Below are 26,855 nucleotides of genomic sequence, written 5' to 3'. Positions count from 1 at the left end.
CAATAACAACGGTTTCATCAAAATCAGCATTCAATATTGGATCTAGAGTGTTGACACCATGCAGAAATAAGTTGCTTCCTAAAAATGTCCAGGCATTACTTTGCACTCGTAACTAGCTGCGCGGTTTTGCAGAATATGAAGGTACCTAGAAGATAGTGATGACAATTGCTATGAAAATGCTAGAAAAACAACAAGATCAGGGGTGGAGAGTTCAAGAACATGAGACCCATAGTGTTTCATGAAACACGGAAATGGAGACCGTCAAATGTAAGTGTTTGCCTCAAATTCTCTTTACTATCTAATCATTTATTTTCATGAACTAGCTGGAAATTTTATTGCCTATTCAAAGATTTGTTATTGAAATTTATATTTTCTGGTTCTTGATACTTTACACTTTACAGATCGGATAAGGTTTTGTGAATCTGTTGTTGATGAAACGGTTCCTTTGCAAAAGTTTCTCTCGGTAGTATGGTCTGAACCAGATTCAAGCGGTGAACACATGAGTCTGCATGTGTCCATATGGTATCTGTGAAGCTTTCTTTTTCTATGTTCTTTCAAGAGTGCAAAAAAAAATTTGTTCAAAATGGTACCTATTGTGCATACATCTTCATTTGTTATTGAAATATGTTTTTTGTTATTGAAGTATAGGTTTTTGTTATTGAAATACATCTTTATTGTTATTGAAATATACATCTTCAAAGAAAAATAATATTCAGTTTATATGAGTTTATATGGATTTAAATGGGTTTATGGGTTAAGAATATTTAAATGGGCAAAATTAAATGGGGCTTAAACTTAAATGGGTTTATATGAATTTAAAGTTAAATAGGGTAGGTTTGCCCATATTGCCATCACTATACCCTATACTATATATATACTCTATAAGTTGTTTAAGTCTTATTGTTGGTTGAATGATTGAATCACGTTTAGTTAAATTAATAAATGATGTTCTGATTTTTTTTAATAAATAATACTTCTTCCGTTTCTAAATATAAGATGTTTTAACTAAAACACATAGATTAAGAAGTCTTTACTTTTAACAAGTTCAATCAATCAGAAACAATACTGTATAATATAAAATGCTAAACTAGTCTAAAAGTTATATAGAAACTTGAAAACATTATCTTCTCTAAAAAATCTTATATTTTGAAATGCAAGGAATCTTATATTTTGAAATGGAGGGAAGAAGTATACGATTCGAAAAAATTTTACATAAAATGAGATTGATGGGTTATGAATACTTTTTTTTTAATTGATGAGTCAGCCATATTCGTCTGCCAAATAAAACAACCGCGTTCCGTTCGGTCTCTCTAAAGTCTAAACCTTTATTTTTTCTAACTGTACATTGCATCTTCCACGAAAAAATTGCATCTTTCCTTTTCCGTGCATAGAGCAAATTAAAGTCTCCATCTTTTGATCTTCAAATCCCTAGTTTTCTTGCTTCTTCTACTCTCCCTCCATGGCATTGCCATCATCATCACTAATGGATAATCTCATAATCGAAGAGAGAGAAGAAGTTATGGTCTCTTCTGAGAACGGCGGCAAAGGCCGTTGCTTGAGTAAAGCCCATTTCCTTAAACCCTTTCCGACCTCCATTGATGGCTCTGTTACTGTAGCCAAGCTTCCCCGTCGCGCTGATACTTCTCTGCAGCTAGAGACTTCAAGGGATTTCTTCTCTGGGTTTTGGTTGGCAGAGCGTCATTTCGTATCTTGGCTTGGAAAAATGGAAGCTTTGTATAAACCCATTTGGAAAAAAGCTGGGATTTTTGAAGCAATCAAGGCATCTACTTACAATATCACGAAAAGCCCGTCTCTGATCTTCTCCGTTTCCGAGAAATGGTGTTCCGAAACCAAATCTTTCATCTTCCCATGGGGTGAAGCGACGATTACGTTAGAGGATGTAACGGTGCTTCTAGGGTTTTCTGTTTTGGGTTATCCTGCTTTTGCTCCTTTAGATACCTCAGAGATGAGAGCTTCCGCAGCGAAACTTGAGAAATTTAGACTAAAGAAAGCTTTCAGAGGTGAGAGAGTGAGCTTAAGATCATGGAAATCGATCTTCTTTGGTAGAGGTGATCAGATGGAGCATGAAGCTTTTCTTGTTCTGTGGCTTTCGTTTTTCGTTTTTCCAGCTAGAGCTCGTCGTTGTATTACTAAACATGTTATCCCAATCGCTGTTCGTTTAGCTAGAGGTGAAAGGATTGCTCTTGCCCCCGCTGTTCTCGCTGCCCTGTACAAAGATTTGGGTCAACTCAGTGATTTCGCTAGAGGCAAATGTGCTGTCAAAGTTAATCTCAGGTCTCTCTTTAAGTTAGTCCAAGTTTGGGCATGGGAGAGATTCAGGAACATTAGACCAAAGCCTAGAGATATACCCAAAGGTGAACCTAGGATAGCTCAGTGGGACAGTCTCGCACAAGGATCTAAGGATGTGAGATTGAATTTTGATGATTTCGACTGGCGACCTTACACTTAACCGTTGAAGAACTGGAACCCTCTTCGTTTTTACCTTGAAGAAGCTATGTGGGTGACTGTTGATGACAATCTTGAAGAAGAGTTTGTTTCATTTGCTCGATGTGTGAGGAGTTCTCAGCTTGTTGGGATTGGTTTTGTTGAGGATTACTATCCTAATCGTGTTGCAATGCAATTTGGCCTGTCTCAAGATCTGCCTGCAGGTTTGCTTACTCTTCACAGACACTTCACTGAAAAGGATTCTTGGGATGATTACAGTAAGTCCCTTGATGGGTTTAAGCTCTACATGCCTTCACGCCACGATCGAGGTTCTGTCACTGCGAGATACCAAGACTGGTGGTTGAAATCAGTATCAGACTCTCTGAGTTCTAAAGAGATGCAGAAAGAATCAACTGAAGCTTTTAATGCAAGGAATACATTTGATGATGATGATGATGATATAGATACAGATGGATCTCCCAATGTATTGCCTTTGAGTCAAGTGATTCAGAAGTTAGACGAAGGCTTTCCTAAAAGATGCAGATCGAGGAGGCGTAGGTTGGCAAGGAGATATAAGATAAGTGAGAATAATGATGAGAGTTCTATGGATGAAGAAGATGGTTACATGCCCGTTGCTCAATTGATCAGATCCAGGAAGAAGTGTAGTGATGTAGAGAAAACTGGAGGTGATGCTTCTGATACACTTGGAAAAAGAACTAGAAGATATATGGTGGTGGATAGCGATGATGATTCAGAGCCTTGTCAAAACCATGCTTCCATGGAAGTAAAGCAAAGGAGTGTAGAGGATGATGAAACTGCCAAAAAAACAGAGAATGCAAGGCAAACATGTGATAATGTAGAGAAGAAGGCAATGGTCGATGATGCAACCAAGGAATCAGAGTCTTGGCTACATGAAGATAGAGAAATGAAGAAAAGATGCATTGGAAAATTTACCAGTGAAGTTAAAATGGAAGATGTTGATGAGAGATTGAGGCAGAGAAAGCTTGCAATAGAGGGGATAGCATTGGAGCTGGAGACTCGTATTATCAAGGTGCAGACGAGTTTGGCAAAGATTAGAAATTGGAAAGCCAGAGGAAACCAGACCATAAATGGAGCTTCTGCTTAGCTAGGGAAACAAAACAACAAGTATCACTCTCTAAAGAGAATTATTCAACTTTTGTATAGTCGATTCTTAGAGTTAAAGTTGGTAAGCCTTCAAAGACCTGTTGTCAGATAGTCTCACATAACAATATATTCCACAAGCACATTGCAAACTACACGTCGTTTTCTCGAAGACTTAACATAAATAGCCTACAAAACCTGCAAATAGCGTTTTCTTGGTCCAAAAACAACCTACAGAGCAAAACGTGGAGAAGCAAATGACAATACAACAAACAAACAAATACTATACAAGCAACGAACGATGAACACTCACTCACCCTCTCTCTCTCTCCTTATTACAAAAGAAAAGAAACATCACATAACGCAGAAGATCTGGAGAAGAACCAAGGACTTGAAACTTCACATAAAGCTTATAACTTTACGACAATTTACACCTCGAGTATTTCCAATGGCTATCCAGCTTCAGGCTTTAGGTCATGGTACTCACTCTTGTCAGTGTCCGTACTGTTCCTTGGAGGATCTGAATCTCTTGTTGTCCCGTTCTGACTCCTTCGTCTTCTCCTATCCTGAGATCCCCATAATTGGTAAAAGAATTCAGCAGCAAACTCAACAAAAATATTCTATGGTTAATATACATAAGAAGGCAGTTTTCAAAGTTCTGCTACCTCTCTAGGAATTGGGTATTCTTCGGATTCAAGCATACGGGCAACTTGGCTCATCCTCGGTCGTTTCTCAGACATTGGATCAACACATCTTAGAGCAGTCAAGAGTGTTCTTTTTAAAGCACTTGTAGATGGTTTTGTTTCGAGGTTTGGGTCAATCACTTCTTCTGATCGTCTTTGTTGGACCATCATCTTCAGCCATTCCACCAAATGTACCTTCAACATGGTTAGAAGATGTCAGGGAACTCTCGTGAGGGAGCAGAGTTTATGTGTTTAGATGGTCTTTACTCTTTATGAACGTTACCTCAGGTGGTGGGCGAGCATAGTCCACCGGATATCTACCAGTTATAGCTTCCAAGAGTACAACCCCAAAGCTGTAGACATCACTTTTCTCATTCAGAAGACCGGAATTCGCATACTCTGGAGCTACATAGCTGGAAACAAAGAACCAAAAAAAGTTAGTTCCCAAGAGCAAGTGAGCAACTTGTAAAAAGGGTAAAGAGTATACAGAGAGAAGTCAGTACTCTTACCCAAAGGTACCCATAACTCTGGTAGTTATAAAACTTTTATCAGCGCCAAGCAGTTTCGCAAGTCCAAAGTCAGAAATTTTAGAATTGAATTTGTCATCAATCAAAATGTTGCTAGACTTTATGTCCCTGTGCACCACTTTTGGTTCAATGGCCTCGTGAAGGTACGCGAGCCTGCATCACCCCCCATCGTCTCAGGTGAGGATAACGAAAACATAACCAAGAAAAAGAAACAGAAAAACCGTCACAAGACTTACGCTTTGGCTGTTCCAATAAGAATTTTCACTCGTGCCTCCCATGTAAGATATTCATGATTTTGATTGTCTCCACGGAGCCATTGCTCCAAATTTCCATTGTTAACATACTCATATACCAGCATCCTAATTTAAGTGTTACAGCATCTGATGTTTAGTGAAGTTCAGAAGAAATTCTACATATCACTTACAGCAGAACATACATACCTCTGTGTTCCTTCCATGCAATATCCAAGAAGGCGGACCAAGTTTTTGTGGCGAACATGACCTATAGCTTCAACTTCTACCCTGAAGTCTTTGTCAGCTTGCCCTCTAAGGAATACAAAATACCACCATTAGTAAAAGAAGAAGATTCAAGAAATTTTGAATCTTGATTCACCATTTTTTTTAAGACTTACAGATTGTTGAGCAACTTTTTAACAGCAACAGGAGTACCATTAACAAGGTTACCACGGTAAACAACTCCATATCCACCATCACCAATGATATTATCCCTCGAGAACTGATTTGTAGCCATCTGAAGATCTCTAAGAGTGAACCAATGTCCCCATCCTAGGTGAGAAAACTCAGGAAGACCAGACAAAGGAGATGGAGCTGTCAAAGGATTAGCAGAAGATACACTCGAGCCATCTTTCTTCTCTAAGTGATTAAAAGAGCCTGACCGGCTACTATTGCCATTTTCTGACTCTGCTACTACTATACCCTTTTCAGGTTCTTTATCCCCAAATTTCTCACTAATAGAGGGATATCCATTGCCACCATTGCTTGAAGAAACCTCATCAACTCTAATCTCTTTAATTTCTTCAGGAACACTAGTAGGAAGCTGACGGCTAACAGGGATTTGATTAGAAGAAGATCTAGAGGTCTTTCTTCTGAAAGTAAGCCATAGCGATATAGCTAAAACTACGACGAAAACAGCGGACAGAACAATCACTATTATCTCCCATAGCTCCAAACCACTGTATTTCTGAGATAATGTGTTGTTTAAACCTGAACCCATCTTCTGAGCTCCGCTTTACTCACCTGAAAAAAGATGAGAGGTAGAATCGATGAATTCAGAACTCAAAACACTAAAAAAACTCTATAATAACTTGTGCTGCTTATACAGAAAAAAAAAAGTAGAGGAGCCAGTTAAAAGAACCATTTGTAGACCTGAATCAAAGTAATCAAACCACAGAAACACAAAGCTTATACACCAAATATAAGATTTGAGCTACTCAAACATAGAAATCTATCCATAGAAAATGCACATAGCCTCTCTCCTTTAAGAAGCCAAAAATGGAAAGGAACACGCAAAAAGACAAGAAAGAGAACAAAAGTGACTTGAGAAAAATCAGATTCAACAAACCAACATTGTACCTAAGTCCCAAGAATTGCCAGCTGCCAGATTATTCAGTTCTCAGACCAAACGCCAGCTAAACACTATAGCTGGATAGAAAACTACATGTTGAACTAAAAAAGGAAAGATAACTCAAACAGCAGCTAATCTAGAAAAAAACCTCTACCGACAATAGAAACAAATTCAAGAAACAAACAAATCCATCGCATTGTATGAATCAAAGAACGACCAAAAGAGAGAGTCTTGAATTAAACTCAAAGAACTTACAATTATAAATAGGGTTCTAAAGTGAGAAGAACAAACCTGATGGGGATAAAATTTTGGGGGGATTTCAGAGAGACATTGAAGGAAAAAGTCAGATCTTAACCAGCATTGACTAGAAAGTTTCCAGCTTTGGATCTTTTTGTAAAGATCTCTAACCTAAAAGACAAGAACCTAAGCAGTGAAAAAGAAAAAAAAATCAAAGACCAGAAATGAATGTGAGTGGGAAAGATTGCAGCTTTACCCTTAATTGCAGCTGTGTTCCAATAATAATAACAAAAGAAAAAAAAAACAGTAAGAAAAAAAAAAGAAAAAGGATATAAAATCCAATTATTTATTCTGGCTTTTATTAGCTAAGCAAAAAGTGACGACCGACGGACGAAGACGAAACAAGGTGAAGACTTTTTGTGGTTTTGGTTTTTGTGAGGAGAGATTAAAAAGTTTTTAAAAGAGTGAAGAAGAAGAAGAAGAAGAAGAAGACTCACTCTAATAAAAAGGTTTAGTTTTTTTGGTTGTAACTGACAGACTGTAAGTAACTAAAGGGAAATGTCAAAGTAAATCTAATTTACTCGTTGACAAAAATAATAAACCTCATTTACTTTTTTGGTCTTGATTATGAATAAATGTCAAAATTAATTCCATTTATATTGTTTTATTTATTTATGTAGAATAAAAAACGTCTGATGTTTTGTTTTCTCTCCAAACTGTGTTTATGATGGGTAAATAATCTCTTTTGTCCAAAAAAAAAAAAAAGAGAAGAATGGTATCGATCTCACTGAAGTTTTGGATAAAATAGAAAGACAGAATTATAAATCAAATTGATGAAAATGAACAATACTTATTAATGGACATTTATAAACAAAAAATATTTGCAAGGACTACATAGACCTAACATATAATGCATGTGAAAGTACGAGTGTGTTAGTTAACTTAAGCTGTTAAGCAGCTGAAACTTTAAATTTGATATACTATCAGATTCACCAGCCAAAAAGTATCACCATCTTTAGTTTTCAGCAAATAACACATGGATATTAATAAGTATAAATCAAATTTATAAATAGTCCAGTCTAACTAGGCGGCTCGATTCATGTTGTAATAGTTTTTTAGAAAATAATAGTAATAATAATCTCCATGACGAATTGATGAAAATGACATAATGTTTTCGTAAAAGTTAAATGAATGCAATTTCAGATAACGTATGACCAATTACACTAGTTGGTGGCCATATTACATTCATCTCTGCAATAACGGTCGACGTTACAAAAAATAGCCTTATCTGAAATCACAACACAAGTGTTGAGTCAATATATAACACGCTATCTCAGCAGCTGATGCATGAATTGTTTTGTTTTTGAAATCTTCATCTCCAGTTTTGATTATGGTAGACTGTTTGAATTATATAAAAAATAAACACACACACAGACTTGGTATTTAAGTATCTTTGAGATTGATCGGAGTTTGATTGCTTATAGAAAGCTAAAAAGACATTAGTGGAATTTGCCAAAACACACATTTGAAAAAGAGATATATTTTTTTTTAAAATTGAGTATTTTATATACATAGCATCCAACACGCACTACTACGATAAAACAAAACTTGTAAGCATTGTTGTTCTTCTTGCGGATAAGTGAAACAAATGAAATAGGAAGGGTTACACAAAAAACAGAACTTTTTAGTACAAAGCACGAAAATTTATTTTTATAAACATACAAAATTTCTGAAAAGACGTGTGTGTAATTCTCGTTCAACCGACAGTTATCTTAAACCAATCTTCAAGATGATTCTCTTTTCGGTCATTCGAGATAACTAAAAAATAGGTATGTGGTTGAAAGAAACGAGTAATTTCTCGACATTTAATTTAGCTAGGGGCTATATTTGAATGATTTGCAAATAGAGGGGTCTTTATAGAAAACGTATAAAGAAAGGGACAAAATCTGAAAAAGGAATAAAGCACGAAAAATATAAAATAAAAAGGCCAAACTCCTTCCAACCAAAGGCACACCACCATTGAACTTCCCCTCTTAACACGCAAGTAGTACTACTTGTTTATCTCTCCTCGCCATGAAGTGAAGTCTGAGAAGAAAAGAGAGAGAAGCTCCGATCTGATATTAACCTTGGAGTTTTCCTTCGGAGAAACAATCGCCGATTTGGTCTGTGTAAATAAAAAAACGATGTTTTGCGACTGCTTCTACTGGAACAAAGGAATCTCCGAGTTGGAATCGGAATCTTACGAGTCAAAGCCTTCCTTCTCGCTACCCTTGCCTCTTCCTCCATGGCCTCAAGGTTCACAACTTACAACCATAATTTGCAATTCTTGTATTATTTTTTTTTAATCATATTTTTTAATAATTAAATTAAATCATACAATTTGTAGTTTTAAACTTACAAAACCAAACTAGTTTTTATTTTATTTTTGTATTTGTAATTTTGACCAATCAACCTATGTTAAGTACTTCTCATTTCAGAAATATTTATTAATTCTTGAATTTGCTTTTGTTTAATCAAACAATTGATTTTGATCAGTCATACATCAAAACCAAAACTAATCTTTTAATGTTTCCATTTATTATCATGATTATTCAGCAGTTTAGTTCCTTTTTATTTTTACTTTTATTTTCCTTTTTCTGAAAGACTAATAAAATTCGTTGGAGAATATTCAACATTGGTTTGCCTGAGCTTTATATCTGTTTACTGATTCTTTGTGTTTGACATTTGATGATTCGAGATATATTTGTTCTATGGTCAAAGTTATTGGACTACTTAGAACATTCAATGGAACTGAAGCTAATAAAAAGTTGTAGGGATCAATAGTATTATTTTAGCTACTGACTTTTATGCGAAATTAATCTTCTGCACATGTTAATAATTGCAACGAGGTAGGTTTTTTGTTAGCTTCAGTAATGTCTATGACCGTATTGTATTTATTTATTAAGGTTGCACCAACGAAGACGGATATGGTATATGGTATACTATTAATACAATCATTGTTTAGACATGTTTTTTTTTTTTTCTTTATTGGTTAATTTTGTTTAGATGATATATGTCTTGATTCTTCTTTATGTCCTAAGTGCCAACAACCGCCTTGGATAAAGTTGGAGTAATAGTTGATGACGATAAAGTTGATCATTTAGTTGTGGTTATGATTAATTACTATTATCTTAGTTTAAATGCTGTCAAATTATCTTGGTTTGTGTCTAATGTTGGTTTAGTTTTTGTTTTAGGCAGTGGTTTTGCTACCGGAAGGATAAATCTTGGAGAGATCGAAGTTGTGAAAGTCACCGAGTTCGATAGAGTCTGGAAATGTGGCACTTCCCGTGGTAAAACTAGATGCGCCTCTTTTTACAAACCTGTGGGGATACCTGATGGTTTCCATTGCCTTGGTCATTACTGTCAGCCAAGCAATGAGCCATTAAAAGGCTTTGTTCTTGCAGCTCGGGCTAACTACCCCGATCATAACGCGGATGATCATCTCCCTCCTTTGAAACAACCCGTGAACTATTCTTTAGTTTGGAGTTCAGATTCAGATTGCTACTTCTGGTTGCCTAATCCTCCGGCTGGTTACAGAGCCGTGGGAGTTATAGTCACCGACGGACCAGAGGAGCCTGAAGTTGATGAAGTGAGATGTGTAAGAGAGGATCTTACAGAGAGTTGTGAAGCCAGTGAGAAGGTTCTTGGCGTAGGATCTTTTAACGTTTGGAGCACGAAACCTTGCGAGAGAGGGATTTGGTCTCGTGGAGTGGCGGTTGGGTCATTCTTTTGCTGCACTAGTAGTGATCGGTCTTCTGATAATAAAGCCGCCGCCATGAACATTGCTTGTTTGAAAAATCTTGATCCGAGCCTAAACGGGATGCCAAATCTTGACCAGGTCCATGCACTTATTCACCATTATGGACCGATGGTTTACTTCCATCCCGAGGAGACGTACTTGCCTTCTTCCGTGCCATGGTTCTTTAAAAACGGAGCTTTATTGTACCGTAATGGGACATCTCAAGGCGAAAAGATTAACCCTGATGGCTCGAATCTGCCAGCGGGTGGAGAAAACGATGGGAGCTACTGGATTGATCTCCCTGAAGACGACGAAGTTAGAAGTAATCTAAAGAAGGGAAATCTAGAAAGCTCAGAGCTTTACGTCCACGTGAAACCCGCGGTTGGTGGGATTTTCACGGACATTGTGATGTGGATCTTTTGTCCATTTAACGGACCAGCCACGCTCAAAATAGGGCTTCTCACCGTACCAATGAACCGAGTTGGAGAGCATGTTGGTGATTGGGAACATTTCACATTTCGGATAAGCAACTTCAGTGGAGAGCTTACACAAATGTTCTTCTCACAACATAGTGGTGGAGGATGGGTTGATGTATCTGATCTTGAGTTTGTGAAAGGAAGCAACAAACCAGTAGTGTACTCGTCCAAACACGGGCACGCGAGTTTCCCGCACCCGGGAATGTATCTCCAAGGACCGTCGAAGCTCGGGATTGGAGTGAGGAACGATGTTGCGAAAAGCAACTACGTGGTGGATTCTAGCCAGAGGTATAGAATCGTGGCGGCAGAGTATTTAGGGGAAGGAGCGGTTTCAGAGCCGTGCTGGCTTCAGTTTATGAGAGAATGGGGACCAACTATAGTGTATGATTCTGCAGCTGAGATCAATAAGATCTTTGATCTTCTTCCTCTGATTGTGAGGTATTCTTTTGAGAGTCTTTTTCCTATTGAGCTTTACGGCGAGGAAGGTCCTACGGGACCAAAGGAGAAGGATAATTGGGTGGGAGATGAAATGTGTTGAAAACAGAGCTCCTCTGTTTCAGTGAAGCTTGGTGAAGTGTTTTGTGTAATAGTGTTTAGATATGATGTAAAATTGTAAAAGTATTGTATTGAATGGCTGAAAAAAGTCAGCGGACCAAATGATACTTCAGTTCAGGATGTAAAATCTAATTTACAATTTGGTTTCTGTATGCAATGCGGGCACAATGTGTAGGACAGATAGATTCCTAAGTGATACAAGTTGTCATGTTTTGAATACTGATTAAGTGAACATGTGCTTCATAACATGTTATGGTTTGCTGGAACGACGTCGTCTCAGAACTCGACATTGGGATATCTAGAATAAGTTGTGGTAGACTTGTCGTAGGTTACAAAAACTCTCTCGGATTCTAAAACGACGGCGGTGAAAGGAACAAAGGTGGCAAGTTCAGCAAGAGTGCAAGACACAGAGCAGCAAAGAACAACGAAGAAATTTCAAAATCTATCTAATTTCAATTCAACGTATACTTTCCTTAAATTAGGATTTTTCACGAGAAAATTGAGATCCAAATAAAGTATGGTGAGACTCAAGGCGAGTCTCCGGGTTCTTTTTCTCCTCACGCTCGTTTCAATTCAGTTAAAGGGTTCGTTTGGATCTGAAGAAGCTTATGTGACACTTTTGTATGGAGATGAGTTCTTGTTGGGAGTTAGGGTATTGGGTAAATCGATTCGTGACACTGGATCCGATAAAGATATGGTCGCTTTGGTCTCTGATGGTGTCTCTGATTACTCTAAGAAGCTACTTAAGGTTTGGGGAATTCTCTTTTTTACACTCAAAGTTTTGTTTTTTTTTTTAATTGACTAGCTATTGAAGTTCAAAGATCTAAATAAAGCTTTCTCTTTTCGATTGAGTTTGAGCTTGAATTGATTAAATCCAGTCTCTGCTTTGTTTAAAGATATTTACTTTTGTTGTATTTTGTATGCTTCAGGCTGATGGATGGAAGGTAGAGAAGATTAGTTTACTGGCGAATCCAAACCAAGTTCATCCAACAAGGTTCTGGGGTGTTTATACAAAGCTTAAGATCTTTAACATGACTGATTACAAGAAAGGTAAGATTTTTCTGCGGTTTTTGTTTTGGATTCCGGATTGAGAACTTGAATCTCAAAAAGCTTTGTTTTTTTTTTGGGTGTGTGCAGTTGTGTATCTTGATGCTGATACTATTGTGGTAAAGAACATTGAGGATCTGTTTAAGTGTTCGAAGTTTTGTGCAAACTTGAAGCATTCTGAGAGGCTAAACTCTGGTGTCATGGTTGTTGAACCATCCGAAGCTCTTTTCAATGATATGATGCGAAAAGTGAAGACTTTGTCCTCTTATACTGGAGGAGACCAAGGGTTCTTGAATTCGTACTACCCAGATTTCCCAAATGCTCGTGTTTTCGATCCTAGTGTATCTCCTCAAGTCTTGAAAACCAGACCAGTTCCTGCTATGGAGAGGCTTTCGACATTATATAACGCTGATGTTGGTCTTTATATGCTTGCTAATAAGGTATGTGGTTAGGAAACATAGTTGTAATCAGGCTCGTAGTGATCTTGGAATGTGTACTGGTAAATTTAGGATTTGTTTTGATTGATTAAGGTATAGCTGTCATTTTCTTCAGCTGTTTGAATCTTGAGTTTTCTCATTATTTCTGCAGTGGATGGTTGATGACAGTAAACTTCACGTTATTCACTACACTCTAGGCCCTCTTAAGCCTTGGGACTGGTGGACAGCATGGCTCGTGAAACCTGTTGATGCTTGGCAAGTAGGTCTTCTTCTTCACTAGGGTTTTAGGTTTCTTTTGAGTGAATTTCTCTAAGGCTGATTTCACCATGAACAATCTCAGAGCATTAGGGTAAACCTTGAGGAAACTCTTCCTGGAACTGGAAGTGGCAAAAACCAACATGATGAACTCGTCGTCAAGTTCCTTTTCTTGTTACCTCTTTGTGCGCTTTTGTTCTTCATTTACCGATCCATTCAGGTTAAGACTTCTTTGGTACCTTCACCTCTGCTACATTCATCATTTCTGGATCGTAATTTGATTTGATGTTTTCTGATTTTCTCGCAGGGTCGTGAGGGTTCATTGTGCTGGAGCTCGTTCATCAATCAGATTAGATATCTTTATTACAAAATTAGATCTAATGGAACACTTGGTTATAGCGGTGTATCTACCATGAATCCCAGCTATCAAGTGAGTTTCAACATCAAATCGTCGTGGTTAACTTTTTTAAAGAAATTGATCTAATCTGAACAATGTTATTATTGCTTCTGTCTAACAGCCCCACAGTGGCAGCACACAGTCCAAGGTTCCTCAACACTTAGGCGCGATTTCAGTTGTAGTCTGTTTTACTGCTGTTCTGATATCTCTTGGAATTTCCTTTGCGATTGTGCCGAGGCAAATCATGCCATGGACTGGCTTGGTCTTGTTGTATGAATGGACTTTCACTATCTTCTCTGTATTGTTCGGTTGCTTCTTGCTTTTTGTGCATCAACATGGAAAGAAAATAGCAATACAGTCTGAATCATTGACCTTGGATGATTCTGGAAAAGGTATGGACATGAGAAGAAAACAAAAAGTGTGATAATTGTACCATTCTCTACAAAGTTGAGAATTAAGAATAGTGATTTTTTCACCATATTTTTTTTTGGTCTCAACAGGTCATCAGCGAGCAGGTGTGTCTTGTGACGTTACTACATTGTATTATGGATTAGGGATGGCTTTTCTGGCTATTGCTGCAGTTTCTTTACCTTACATTTTAGGAATCACCGCTTTATTTACGAGGTAAACTTTCTTAATAAACTTGCTAAGAATGGTTCTTGTTATTGGTTCAACACATTCTTCTCCTTAGATTTTGACTTGATTCATTCTCTAAGATATGTCATGATTGAATCTATAGTTGCTGATTCACTTGCATATTAAACAGGTTGGGTCTCATGGTGGGTGTAGCCATAATTTTAGCTGCCTTCATGACTTATGCTTCAGAGCACCTAGCCATCAGATGGTTCTTGAAAGGTCTCGAAGACCGTCGCGACACGACTAGATCAAATCCCTTATGTTTCCTCTGCTGACACAACAACTACAACAAAAAATGAAAAACACCTGAAGAAATGTGTCACCAACCAATGTAACTTGCAGAAACAACAGAGCCTATATAAATCTTGAGTTATTGTAGCTCTGTCTTGAAATGGTTACATCTTTGTAGCTGTGTTCTTTCTTTGTCATCATATGTCTCGTTGCCTTTTCTCTTATTTTACCTTTTTGTACAGATTTTATTGTTAATACTGAATATCCCATTTGTGGCCTAATCTTCTTCTTTAGCTTAAAAAAACTTATTCAGCAAAGAACCAGAAGAGACGCATTTTAAACCAAACCGCGGGTTAAACCAATTGTAGTCCAAAAACCGTACCGATGGAGAACTAATTTGAATTAACCGAACCGGATTTTCACCATCGTCTTCCTTCTTCACTCGTCGTCGTCGTCACTTTCTCTCCTCTGTCCTCCGCTCAAACAACAAAATTCGCAGTTTTGCTCTGTTTCGATTTCTGAAACAACCCACAGAATCGCAAGAACTTTAGCCTAAACGACCGATTCAAAAAATCACAACTTGCGTCCACACTAAACCTTATTACTCCTTCCGTGCGGTGCCGTCGATCCATTAAGGTGAGCTTGTTCGTTCAATATGACATAGAATCTCTGATTCTTCATGTTCACTTTGACTACGAATTCGATTGTTTTTAGCTTTTAAAGTAAGCTGCTTTGTTATTCTTTCCAAGTATCTTCTTTAACCTAATTTTACAGTCTTCTTCTTCTTCTTCTCTTGCTTGATTTTACAGAGGAGGAGAGATACAATGCGCTTCACAACTTCGATAATCAATGAACATCGCCGGTTCTATTCGTCTTCACGATCATGGATATCTCCCGTTTGCTTCTCGGAGAAGATGAAGAAGAAACCAGACTCACCACCAGAATCAGCAATCTCGCCATTGGAAACAAACCACAAAACCAAGTTTATCTGTCACAAAGCTGCTGTCAGTTTGATGAGACTAGAGAGAGAACCTCAGCGTGTGCTTGATATCTTCAACAGAGCCTCTCAGCAGACAGGTTTTAACCATAACAATGCTACATACAATGTTCTTTTGGATAATCTCGTTNTGATAAACTGATCGGTCTTTGGATCAAAAGTGACGGTTGTCTCAAGGCCTTGAACGTTAGAGCCATGACCAAGCTCAGTTTGAGCATAACATCCAATTATATGCATCTTATTAGCTAAAGACAACCACTTTTTGTGTTGTTCCTCTGTGCCTTGTCCTTTAATAGCAGGCACAAACATTCCCTATATATCAACCCCAACCAAAACCCATTCAACATCAATATTCTAAGAAGGCCATGTTCTTTTCATCATTTAGCATTTCCATCTAAATGATCTATTTAAATGATACATCTAAATAATTCATTTCAATGGCAAATGATCCAACAAACAAGATAAAAAAATAGTTCATTTGGATGGTCAATCGATAATTCTCCTGTTATTTTTTTATGAACCATCTTCATCCAAATGGTCCAACTATAATCATCCAAATGAGTTTAAAACCCATTCAGATGATCTATGTGAATAATTCTGGATGATGCTCTTTTTTTTTACAAAAACGAACAACACCTGAATGATTCATTCAGATGGTCCATCCAAATGAATAAACGAACAAGGCCAAAATCACAAAAGAAAATTTTGTGTGTATTATTACCCAATGGAGATCCATGAAGCCTGGTTGATCCATGAAAGACCTCAGTTTGATCGCTTCCTCATCAGAAAGACGAAGCTCGTTGATCATCTTCCAAGCGTGAACGCTTTTTCTCAACGTGTTCTTGAACAACTCTTTCCTATTCATTACAGCTCTGTTGCTTTTCTCAAAGACCTTAAAAGAAAGATGCAAAAAATTCACACCGGGAGTTAAAAAACAGAGAAAATTATGAAGGAAGGTAGGTAGAGAGAAGAAGGTCACTCACCGGATCAGCGGCGACGAGGCGGGAAACACGATTTGAAACATCGAAAGAGTGGCGGGAACCGGCCCAGACGAGCTTCATATCGTCGACGTGGAACTCTGCTTTGTTCCTCTCGTCGGCGAGGTGATCAACTCCTCCATCCATTGTTATCTCTCTGTTGTCACTTGTCAGATTCAAAAGAGAGAAGCCAATGTTTGTTTCTAGCTGTTGATGCGATTCTTCACCAGATGAAGTACGAGACTTGCAGGTTCCAGGAAAGTTTGTTTCTTAACCTGATGAGACATTTCTCCAGTTTTGGTTTGCATGATAAAGTGATGGACATGTTTAACTTGATTCAAGTGATTGCTCGTGTGAAGCCTTCACTCAGGGCCATTAGTACTTGTCTCAATCTCCTTATCGATTCAGGGGAGGTTGGTTTGGCCAGGAAACTTCTCTTGTATGCCAAACACAATCTTGGACTGCTGCCAAATACTTGCATTTTCAATATTCTAGTGAAGCACCACTGCAAGAATGGGGATATCGATTCTGCATTTCGAGTTGTGGAGGAGATGAAAAGATCTGGAATTTCGTATCCCGATTCGATCACTTACTCAACCCTTATGAACTGTCTGTTTGCACACTCGAGGTCCAAAGAAGCAATGGAACTGTTCGAGGATATGATCTCGAAAGAAGGGTTTTCGCCAGACCCTGTGACTTTCAATGTTATTATTAACGGATTCTGTCGTTCAGGGGAAGTTGAGAGAGCCAAGATGATTTTAGACTTCATGAAGAAGAATGGATGCAACCCAAATGTATACAACTACTCAACTCTAATGAATGGGTACTCTAGAGAGGGAAAGGTTCAGGAAGCTAAACGAATCTTTAAAGAGGTGAAGCAAAATGGGTTGAAACTCGACACAGTTGGTTATACCACACTGATGAACTGCCTCTGTAGAAATGGTCAAATCGATGAGGCTCTGAAGTTACTTGGAGAAATGAAAGCATTGAGATGCAGAGCTGATGCATTAACTTATAATGTAATACTCAAGGGCTTGTCCAGCGAAGGGCGATCAGAAGAAGCTCTTCAGATGCTGGATCAATGGGGATGTGAAGGAGTTCATCTGAACAGTGGTAGTTATAGGATCATACTGAATGCGTTGTGTTATAATGGCGAACTCGAGAAAGCGGTGAAGTTTCTGAGTGTGATGTCGAAGAGAGGGATTTGGCCTCATCATGCGACTTGGAATGAGTTGGTTGTTCGGCTTTGCGAGTCTGGGAATACAGAAATTGGTGTTCGAGTTCTGCTTGGATTTGTGGGAATAGGTCTCAAACCAGAGCTTAGATCTTGGGAAACTGTGGTTGAATCAATTTGCAAAGAGAGGAAGTTGGTGCATGTCTTTGAACTGCTTGATTCATTAGTCTCTTGATAAACGCCTTTATTGATATTAGTCTGGTTACATAATTACTCTTACAACCACACATCACTTTACAGAATCAAGAACATAAGTTATTAAATTGGAGGTGAAGCTATCATAAGGGACAAACTTTGATCCTTTCCCCCAATATTGGCATCCATTACTAGAAAAGGCTTGGAAAGCTATGCAAGAGCAGTTTCTCCAGCAGTTTTGATGGCAGTCGCTAAGGCCGGAGCTCAAGCTATCAACATAATAACTATTGAAATAACCTTTTTTGTTTTCCATCATGTAACCTCTTCTTGGTTCGAAATACTCCGAACCTTTCCTACAAGCCGTTGGCTTCTCCGTGATGCAGACTGCTGAACTGTTTTTTAAATCCGTCTTGCAGGGTTCACTGCTCTCGGAAATATAGGTGGTGCTTTTGTTGCTGCTGAGCACATTGGTTACAGTGATTTGGCCTAGAGTATCCAAGAACCAGCTGGACAAGACTGAACTATTAGCTTTCTTGATTGAGTAACTGAAGTACTTCATGTACTTATCTGAATCGAACTTGAATTCATAATCAATGTAGCTTCTGGATAGCTCTAAGGTCAAATGAGAGCTACCATTGTTCGTCAAGATTCCACTGGACCAGTAGATTTCACCATGGCGCCAGACGAGTAACTGGTTAGCTCCTGATGGGTCTAGTCCTAGTCTGAATGCTCCTGGGAGTGGGACTTGGTCACTTATCCAAGAAGTAACTGATACTTCTTTCTTGGTTCTTAGGTTAAAGCCAATCTTCATCCCTGGAAGTAATGTGTTGGTGGGATGGTCAAAGCTTTGCCATAGAACACGACCCGAGACTCCTCGTGGCCCGATCTCTCGGACCACAAAGTTCCCGGAATCGAGTAAAGTGGCAGAGACATTCCCGACCAATGAAAGCTGCCCGGCTAGTCTTTGGTTCACCAAGATTGGAAAAGCATTTGCCTGTGTGATCTTTAGAACTCCATTGACATCAATAGATAGAGAACCAGATGAATCAGAAATTGATTCGGTTGGGTTACCCACCCAAACAGGATTGAATGGACTCATTTGAGGCCAGATACCAAGATATCTAAGACCAGCTGACCCGAGTTCGAAAGTAGTTGATTCTTTAGGTGTAAAGAACCCGAGAGTGAAGATACCACCCGCGGAGATCAACTGCTCCCAGTCTCTGAGCTGCTGCCCCGGTTCCAACGTATCGGGTTTGAGTGGTGAAATGGCAAACACCGACCCGAGAAAAGTCGGAATGAAAATGAGAATGAGGGGAACAAAAACGGGTGAAAGTGTCATTTTTGTTTGCTTGGTTAAGTGTTTGTTGCACTTTAAGATCTCTCCTAAGAGAGATTTATATATAGCAACTTTTGTCCCTCTTGCACACTCTCAAGTCTTTCAGCGATTTTTGTAGAACTTTGAATGAGTGGTGGAAAAAACAGTCTTTGGTCTCTGTTAGTGACATAGCAAGCCCCATATGCTTTAAAGAATATTTTGGATAGTTACTACCAAAGAAATTTCTTTCCAAGTGTTTTATTAGACTCGCTTGCAGAGGCAGAAATTTTCAAATTCAACCCAAAGATTGGGTTTGATTTATTCACTTGTGGGCTTGTAATGTGACATTGTAGATTAAGCTAAATTGGGACATAAACTTTGTTATTGGTGTGGAAAATGAAAAGGCGTCTTGGGTCTTCCGGTGTGTGCATAGGGCCGATGACAAATAATGATGATGTGATGGTTAATGACTAATTTCCCAAAGTATCAACGTTAACGACTTGAGGGAGTAATTTTCCAAGTCTTCGAACCTCGACGTGTAATGCAATCTTCCACACAAGATATCGAAGTTCAAGTCCACCGGATCATGATTATTTTTGGTCCCTGTGATCCGCTATGTAATCTCGAAACAACTATCTAGAAAATTTGTATATTTTGAAGTATGAACTCAAATATCTTGGTGTAAGAAGTCTTGTAAGCATTTAATTTAACCAACCAATACATTGAAACTGTTTTCACATTGTGAGTGGGATCAATTGATTTCGTACAAAACTTGATATTCACCTTGCAATACATTTTTTTTTTTTTGTGCATATTGCATTTTTTTTTCTTCTGAGCTAGAAAGAGAGATTACCTTTACGACGATTTTAGATCTGAGATTTAAACAACTTAGAAAGCAAAGAAACTTTGTTATCATACTCTCATTATTGCATACACTCTTCTTTTTCTCCTATGAATGCAATAAATTACTAGATTTAAATGAACCAACAACAACAAATCAAAAACAAAGAGCCAATATTCAATTTTTACTACCCATACTTGAAAAAAATTACACATTCGATACCCTTTAATTTCTTTCCTCCAATTTCCAACCCAAACTATGTACACTTTGATTTCAATTACACCTAGGATTAAACCCCGGCCCACCATAGTAAAAATAAGTTCCCCACTCATTACTATACGAACTCTTAATGTCGTAACATTCGGTGTTCTCGGCTAATATCTTGACGTCATGCACCGGTACTAGACTGTTGTCCGAATCCACAACCTCCAAATTCCGAAAGTAACTTGCTTTCCCGAACCCTTCGTCCGGGAAATGACCCGAACCCATTTGAGTCGTCGTGTGCCGGCCTGAAGCACGCGTGTTTACAACTTCACCGCCCCATTCCACGGTGGTTGCATGGTCAGCCAAGTGCGTGAAAAGCTCGGCTGGCCAATACCCAACAAGTGTGTTGTCCCCTAAACCCATCCACCAATTCCCCATTTTTGGATCCTGCAATTGCAATTGAATATTTTTTGAGCAAATGAACTTTCTTGTATATATTAGCATGGTTTTGTGTCACTATGATCGTGAAAATAAAGCAAAAAAAAAAAAATACAGTATAGTATTATACTATTAGTTTAACTTGTTACCTAAAGATAATATCATACTACATTTTACGTGGGAAATAGATGATATATATAGAGATCTAGTAAGAGAGAAACAGAGACGAACCTTCCAAATGAGTATTGTGATGTCAAACTGGTTTCCTTTGAAAGTAGAGAGAGGAGAAATGGCTGCTCCAATTGCAATCTTGTTATTTGTTTGGATAAATCCAGAACATAAAAGATTGTAACATCCTGTTGCTTGGTATGAATCACTCTAAGAATACCAAAAAAAAATATCACTAGTTTAGAATATGCTCAAGGAAACAAAAATTGGTAAACCAGATTAATGCCGACCAGTGACCAAATACCTAATTAACATACATTTTCATAATTTACAACCAAAAATATGTGTAGATATGTTCATACTATTTCTAGCTTTTGGGCAGAACCAAATTTAATGATTTGGAGAGTAGTACAGAAGTTGGACTGGTATCAATCCAATTGATAATATAAGGCTTTTAATGCAAATATTAAATGCTCTACACCAAACATTATCATGATGACTCTGTTCTACCATTAACTTCAATATGATCAATACTTACACATTAAAGGAACCTGTTAGAATGAATATTACAAGTTAGAGAAGCACCTTTACTCTTTTTTTTTTTTTTTTTCTGGGCATATACAGTGTTACCTTCAATTTACCCTATCATAATTTCCATGCACAATATCACTGAATTTCTAGATGAAGTAAATGTTAAATTTCTGTTACAGAAAAGGGAAAGTATATGTACAAAAAAAAAAGTATAATATTGAAGTGTGCCTTCAAAGCAATATATTTGGTAGTTTTGAAAATACAATCTATATACTAAAACTAGACACTGAACTATACCTAGAAACTACTACACTGTCACATGAATGTCCCTAAAAGCAAAACATTAATTAATTTCTTCTTCTCAAGGATGAATACTCAATATATACCCCAAATAATCTTAATTCTAGATTTCTATAATTAAATAATGAAACTGATTTGCATCATAATATAAAATCAACAAATACTAGTAATTAACAACAACGTACCGTCCAATAAGTGAACAATCTTGGTCTGTTGTCACCATACAGCTCCGGACTGACCTGACTAGTAGAACAATCACAGCTTTAGATATAACTCTTTTTCTTAAACTTACTCGACAGTAAATTAAACAAGAATGTTATGGGAAGGGTGAAACAGTAAAACACAGTACCTGCCAGCCAGCTTCTATACTATTGAGATCAGGACCGACGAAAGAACCAGAGAGAATCCAAATCTGAGAGAGACTAAACTCATTCACTTCTTCTATTTTTGGATCCCAAACGTTTATCGTCGCCTTTGCTCCATATATCTCCGACGATGTTTCCGTATACGCGATCGCATGCTATCATTTCCCACCCACATATATCATTAACATATCAGTATTCATCAAGTCTTATTATACTTAACGATCATTAACTTCTAAACTACACTTATTTATAATCCCAATATATGCGTATGAAATGCCGTGCGTTATATACAGTAATTATGAATCTTTTAAGATAGTTGTATGTTTCAAGAATTATAATAACGAGACGGGATCTTAAAATTCATTGAATGCTTGTGTTTTTATGTATTTTATGAACTTAATTAATGAGACTGACATTGGAAACTGTTACATGGGTCCATAATTAAATGATTACATAGACAATTCACATAAACATTGATATACGAATAGATCGTACATGTAGATGTAGTTTATTATCAACGTTTATGTGAATTATCTATGTAATCTTAATTACGATGACCACACAACTTTTTTTTTTATTCAATTCATAGACGCTATGGTGTACATTCATACAAAAGAATATGATACTAGATTAACACCCGTGCTCTAGCACATGTTGAAATTCATTTTATTTACATTATAATTTTTTTTATAAATTATAATTTATGTGATTATTTTTAAAAGTTTTTTGATAAAATATTATCTAATAAAATCATATGTTAAATATGATGACTTGAAAAAGACACTTATTTTGTAAGTTTTATATTGTTAATGATTCTAGATAAGTACATGTGCTATAACACTCGTTAAATTTTATTTTATACAAAATTTAGTATATTTTCTATTTTAAAATAAAATTTTAATATGTTGTATTAGTTTATGTACGTGAAGTTATTTCAACAATGTATATTGTACCTCATGACTTGAATGTCACTATAAGACATAATTTTGTGAATTTGGTTTTTAAAAAGCGAGTTATTATATTATGAGTAATTTAATATATTGTTATACTTTTTGTTTTAATATACTTGGTTTTTTTTAATTCTTTCATATTATAGTGATATATTATAGACATTGTTATAACAAATCAATTTAGAGTGTTTATAGTTTCTAACTTTAATATCAAGTTTCAATATTTTAAAAATAAATTATTTAAAGTTTATTATATTATATAAAATTATAAAATTCAACAAAAAGTATGAAATTTAATTTAAATATTCAAATTTTGACCCGTTACTCAGTAAATTTTTTAATTCAATAGATATTATTTTTAAAAAATAATATTAATAAAAATTGAATATTTTATAGATTGAATCATTTATATTTGTTTTTAAAAATTCAACTTATGGTATATTCAGAAATAAAACTATTTTTTAATTATTAGTGCAAAAAAACTATTTTTAATTATAATAAATAATATGAGAATTTATTTGTTTCACAAAATAGACTCATGTATAAAAATGAAAGGTGAAGTATAATAATAATTAACAAATTAATATGTTAAGCTAGATATTAAAGGATTTTATTTGATGAATAATTTAATAAAAAAAATTAATATAGTAAGTTAGATGATATCAAATGATTTTTTAGAATATTCTTTTTAAGATTTTTGGAAACAATAAATGTAGACTATACAAATAATATAAAACTTAATCTATAACCTATTTGTAACCAATTTATTAAAATTATATAGTCTACAAAAAAACGTTGTGTACTTCGGTTTTATTATATAGGGGATTGTATTCATAAATCTATTTTGATTATCCATTCTAAGCTAAAGACTTACTAGTTTGCTTATATTGAAGTTCATAGTCCAATATCCAATTTGTCAATAACCAAGAAGAGGCTAGGGATAACTATAATAATCGAGTGTACCTCATGTCCATTTGTGCCAAGAGCATCAGGTTTCTCTGTCCGTTGATCAAGGTGAATACTCCGTCGCTTTTTGCCAAAGTCAAACAGAGACTTGGCTCTCAGCACATCATTCATCGTGTTGCGTCGTATGGGAACGGTCCCCTTGGGACACCTCGTGCCATTCACGTGCCACATTTGCCATGCACCTTCCAATACATTCGCTGCTTCTTCTTTATTAACATCATCGCTTCCCATCATCTTCGGCATTTTCTTCGGTGCTTTCTGTGTTTATTTATCCATGATCAGTTTGTCCAAAAAAAAATATTTATCCATAATCAAAAGACTTATTTTGTACTACTATTTCATTTAAGCAAAAAAAAAAGTATTAAGAAAAAAAATGCTCATATATGTATTCTGTCACATCCAATTCACCAACATAACTTTTTGAAGTTATTTACAAATTTTTCATAATTTATAATTGGAATTTTTACCTAAACAAATAGTGCTACATCATTCAATAAATTTTGAAAACTGTGTATTTGATGTAAGTAATAAATAAAAAGAAAAAGTTGCGTGGTCGGCATTACCTGAATCTTGTGATGCTGTAAGAGTGGATGATCCAAAGCCGGCTGTTTTCTTTTGTGTACACAATCTATTACATCACCGTCCGGACTCTGTAAATTATTATTATTTTGTAATAACAAAAGTTATATATTTCACATAAAGATAAAATTTAGACAAAACAAACTACAAATGCATTTGAAACATGTACATATTATATAATTAACCTGGATGGTGAAGACAGGAGGCTTGTTGATCTTGTTCAAGTGCTTTTGGATCCTCTCTAGTCTCAAGCTACTGACTTGTCTATATGGTTTGGTGTCGTTAAAGGCAGAGATATATCTGACCTTCTGGCCCAAAGAGAGGCTGACAATAACAAGAAAAAGAAGAAAACTTCTCTTGGATGGAAGAACAAAACCCTCCATTGATCGATCTTTTAAAGCTTTAATCTCCTATAAATGTATCACATTCAGTGTCCGGAGAACGAGAAAGTGAAGAAATTGAAAACTGAGAGAAGGTCAGACAGATTCTTCTTCTAGGGTTAATATGAGAGGAGGACCATTTCAAGATAATGGAAAGAGATTTTAGAGAGTTACTATAGCTAGCCGAAAATATATATAAATGTAAAATTATGTATATATATCTGTGTGTTATAAATGGGGAAGAAGAGAAGTGGGTGAAGAGATATTATGAAGTGTAAATATGGAAATGGAAGAGAAGAAGCAAAAGCAATGAGGTTTTCGAGAAGAAGATCAAATCAAGATTCATCATTGCCCTGAATTGGTTTCAATTTTATATATAGATGGATTTAATTCTTGTCTTTTCTTTCTTATGAATTTTTTTTTTTTTTTAAAAAGAGAAAATTTTCATTTTATACATGTGTGGGAGAGAGACTAAAGCAATAGTAGTATTGATTAAAATAAGTTAAGGGAAATAAATGAAAAAGAAGCAAAGGGAGACTATAAATACATTAGAGAGACCTACCCAACTAACTAAACCTTTCTTCCCTTTTATGACACTCCTTCAATGTTTTCATCTGTCACTACTACTCTTTTCTTTTTTTTTTTCTTTCTAAAATCTAAATATAACTTTAGAAAAATACATTATATCCAAAAATATAAGAGTATACATTTTTGGTATAACTCGCTTATACATCATTCATAACCAAAGTTGTTTCTGTTTTGGTTTAGTTTGGTTTGGAAGTAAAGATACCAAATAGTCAAAAGTAGAAGTGTTTTGATATGGTTTGAACTTTGAACTCATTGCCTTCATAGTAAAACTGTTTATATATCCATAAAAATATAAGTAGGAGTTCAATGAGAAATCTGGTTAGCGTCCAATACAATATGATCAAACAACACATTGCTTCTGTTACAAAGATCTAGTAATTAAGGTTCTAGTGGATGATATGCACGAGGCAGATCAAAACTAGTCACATGATTATACTAATAATCTAATCATTTTGACCGTTTTATATTATTATTCAGTAAATTAAACTCTATGGTGGAACGTTTAATTAATGGAGTAGTATCTTAGCTTTGCTTGGGGATCTCTCAATCGATCCAGCTTTTTTTTTGTTACATCATCTAAAATTTGGTACTGTAACCCACGTGGCGTCCTTTAATTGCGTACTCATACACCACCGATTAAATATCATTATTTTTGCGTATATGCCTATAAGTACACACTCTGAAATCTGAATGCGATGGCTGAACCAATTTCAACAAATGAATTATGAACATACCAACTAAATTCAAAGTTATAATCAATTAATTACTAGTAAAATTTTGTCATTTTCTAATATTTATGTTCCCTTTTTTTTGTTTTGTGCAACTTAATAATGTTTAATCTCATTGACCCAAAAAAATATGTTATTTAATCCAATAACCATTTCATTTCAAATAAGCCACGCATTAAAATTTAATTTATGTATAAAATCGTTAAACAGTTTACATATGTATATATAATAACTATTTGCTGAAATAACGTTTCCTATTTTCGGTAACATGATTAATTTTACCCATTCAACTTTTTAAAATCAAAGACAAATTGTTACGTATTTCTTAGTGTTATTTAAAAATCAAAGCATAATCGAAAACGTTTTGTCTTTATATTTATTTCGATTAGAAACAAAACATAATAAACGAGGAAAAAAAATGATAAAACAGACTAAAATATCGTATAATAGCACACTCAAATTGAAGTTTGATCAAGATGAAGAAAGCTTATTCCTAATATTAGATAAAACTATAGAAACCTAAATTGAAGTACATTTAAAGGCTAAGAGCTTTTCGCGTTGTAAAGATATAATTCATTTTTTTCCTCATTTGACTTTGTGGCCAAACACATATTATTTCTCAATATGATGTTAAATATAAGTCGACGTAAAAAATGATATCAAGTGTATATAATTATATATAAATCATTGTGGACCGTTTAATTATGTGGTCCATGACAGGTCTAGTAAATTTTATAGGTATATATATC

General features: G+C 35.9%; 6 protein-coding genes and 1 pseudogene across 9 annotated transcripts; 4 read left to right on the top strand and 3 right to left on the bottom strand.

The window, feature by feature from the left end:
• On the top strand, positions 874 to 3,801 carry LOC104706158 (annotated as a pseudogene).
• On the bottom strand, positions 3,682 to 7,052 carry LOC104706160 (probable receptor-like protein kinase At5g18500). 4 transcript variants are annotated; one of them, XM_010422312.2, is made up of 9 exons: positions 6,855 to 7,052; positions 6,653 to 6,769; positions 5,409 to 6,033; positions 5,218 to 5,322; positions 5,014 to 5,136; positions 4,760 to 4,930; positions 4,534 to 4,663; positions 4,233 to 4,445; positions 3,845 to 4,133 (listed from the first exon to the last, which is right to left on the bottom strand). In XM_010422312.2, the coding sequence occupies exons 3-9, from the start codon at positions 6,008 to 6,010 to the stop codon at positions 4,020 to 4,022; spliced, it is 1,458 nt and encodes a 485-aa protein (XP_010420614.1). In that variant the 5' UTR covers positions 6,011 to 6,033; positions 6,653 to 6,769; positions 6,855 to 7,052; the 3' UTR covers positions 3,845 to 4,019. The 4 variants fall into 4 exon arrangements, with proteins under 4 accessions (XP_010420613.1, XP_010420614.1, XP_010420616.1 ...); XM_010422311.2 differs by having other exon boundaries at positions 3,682 to 4,133; positions 6,653 to 6,859; XM_010422314.2 differs by lacking the exons at positions 6,653 to 6,769; positions 6,855 to 7,052 and adding an exon at positions 6,370 to 6,393.
• LOC104706157 lies at positions 8,587 to 11,559 on the top strand. Its single transcript, XM_010422310.1, has 2 exons — positions 8,587 to 8,893; positions 9,832 to 11,559. The coding sequence occupies exons 1-2, from the start codon at positions 8,782 to 8,784 to the stop codon at positions 11,388 to 11,390; spliced, it is 1,671 nt and encodes a 556-aa protein (XP_010420612.1). The 5' UTR covers positions 8,587 to 8,781; the 3' UTR covers positions 11,391 to 11,559.
• On the top strand, positions 11,731 to 14,691 carry LOC104706156 (inositol phosphorylceramide glucuronosyltransferase 1). Its single transcript, XM_010422309.2, has 9 exons — positions 11,731 to 12,155; positions 12,337 to 12,457; positions 12,545 to 12,894; positions 13,043 to 13,150; positions 13,232 to 13,366; positions 13,454 to 13,576; positions 13,665 to 13,935; positions 14,044 to 14,167; positions 14,310 to 14,691. Exons 1-9 carry the CDS (start codon positions 11,925 to 11,927, stop codon positions 14,452 to 14,454), a joined length of 1,608 nt encoding a protein of 535 aa, XP_010420611.1. The 5' UTR covers positions 11,731 to 11,924; the 3' UTR covers positions 14,455 to 14,691.
• Positions 14,744 to 17,840, top strand: LOC104709215 (pentatricopeptide repeat-containing protein At5g18475-like). Its single transcript, XM_019228326.1, has 3 exons — positions 14,744 to 15,046; positions 15,220 to 15,534; positions 16,570 to 17,840. Exons 2-3 carry the CDS (start codon positions 15,235 to 15,237, stop codon positions 17,791 to 17,793), a joined length of 1,524 nt encoding a protein of 507 aa, XP_019083871.1. The 5' UTR covers positions 14,744 to 15,046; positions 15,220 to 15,234; the 3' UTR covers positions 17,794 to 17,840.
• Positions 17,782 to 19,295, bottom strand: LOC104706155 (G-type lectin S-receptor-like serine/threonine-protein kinase At1g67520). The gene has a single exon (XM_010422308.2). It carries the CDS (start codon positions 19,090 to 19,092, stop codon positions 17,848 to 17,850), a length of 1,245 nt encoding a protein of 414 aa, XP_010420610.1. The 5' UTR covers positions 19,093 to 19,295; the 3' UTR covers positions 17,782 to 17,847.
• LOC104706154 lies at positions 20,066 to 25,282 on the bottom strand. Its single transcript, XM_010422307.2, has 7 exons — positions 24,596 to 25,282; positions 24,395 to 24,481; positions 23,829 to 24,089; positions 21,900 to 22,070; positions 21,736 to 21,789; positions 20,783 to 20,929; positions 20,066 to 20,560 (listed from the first exon to the last, which is right to left on the bottom strand). The coding sequence occupies exons 1-7, from the start codon at positions 24,791 to 24,793 to the stop codon at positions 20,183 to 20,185; spliced, it is 1,296 nt and encodes a 431-aa protein (XP_010420609.1). The 5' UTR covers positions 24,794 to 25,282; the 3' UTR covers positions 20,066 to 20,182.

This window comes from Camelina sativa, chromosome 8 (genome assembly GCF_000633955.1).
Source record: "Camelina sativa cultivar DH55 chromosome 8, Cs, whole genome shotgun sequence".
NCBI classification, from domain to species: Eukaryota; Viridiplantae; Streptophyta; class Magnoliopsida; order Brassicales; family Brassicaceae; genus Camelina; species Camelina sativa.
The sequence above is the reverse complement of the archived record's forward strand: the minus strand, read 5'-3'. Positions and strand labels throughout refer to the sequence as shown.

Excerpts from the sequence above, each read along its gene's own strand:
- LOC104706154 (XM_010422307.2), bottom strand. The coding sequence starts at position 24,793 with ATGGAGGGTTTTGTTCTTCCATCCAAGAGAAGTTTTCTTCTTTTTCTT. Across the intron at positions 24,090-24,394 it reads TACAGCATCACAAGATTCAG|AAAGCACCGAAGAAAATGCC; the intron begins GTAATGCCGACC and ends AAATAAACACAG. Across the intron at positions 20,561-20,782 it reads TCACAATACTCATTTGGAAG|GATCCAAAAATGGGGAATTG; the intron begins GTTCGTCTCTGT and ends TTGCAATTGCAG.
- LOC104706160 (XM_010422312.2), bottom strand. The coding sequence starts at position 6,010 with ATGGGTTCAGGTTTAAACAACACATTATCTCAGAAATACAGTGGTTTG. Across the intron at positions 4,931-5,013 it reads CTTATTGGAACAGCCAAAGC|GCTCGCGTACCTTCACGAGG; the intron begins GTAAGTCTTGTG and ends GGGGTGATGCAG. Across the intron at positions 4,134-4,232 it reads AATACCCAATTCCTAGAGAG|GATAGGAGAAGACGAAGGAG; the intron begins GTAGCAGAACTT and ends TGGGGATCTCAG.
- LOC104706157 (XM_010422310.1), top strand. The coding sequence starts at position 8,782 with ATGTTTTGCGACTGCTTCTACTGGAACAAAGGAATCTCCGAGTTGGAA. Across the intron at positions 8,894-9,831 it reads TCTTCCTCCATGGCCTCAAG|GCAGTGGTTTTGCTACCGGA; the intron begins GTTCACAACTTA and ends TTTTTGTTTTAG.
- LOC104706155 (XM_010422308.2), bottom strand. The coding sequence starts at position 19,092 with ATGACACTTTCACCCGTTTTTGTTCCCCTCATTCTCATTTTCATTCCG.
- LOC104706156 (XM_010422309.2), top strand. The coding sequence starts at position 11,925 with ATGGTGAGACTCAAGGCGAGTCTCCGGGTTCTTTTTCTCCTCACGCTC. Across the intron at positions 13,151-13,231 it reads AACCTGTTGATGCTTGGCAA|AGCATTAGGGTAAACCTTGA; the intron begins GTAGGTCTTCTT and ends GAACAATCTCAG. Across the intron at positions 14,168-14,309 it reads ATCACCGCTTTATTTACGAG|GTTGGGTCTCATGGTGGGTG; the intron begins GTAAACTTTCTT and ends CATATTAAACAG.
- LOC104709215 (XM_019228326.1), top strand. The coding sequence starts at position 15,235 with ATGCGCTTCACAACTTCGATAATCAATGAACATCGCCGGTTCTATTCG.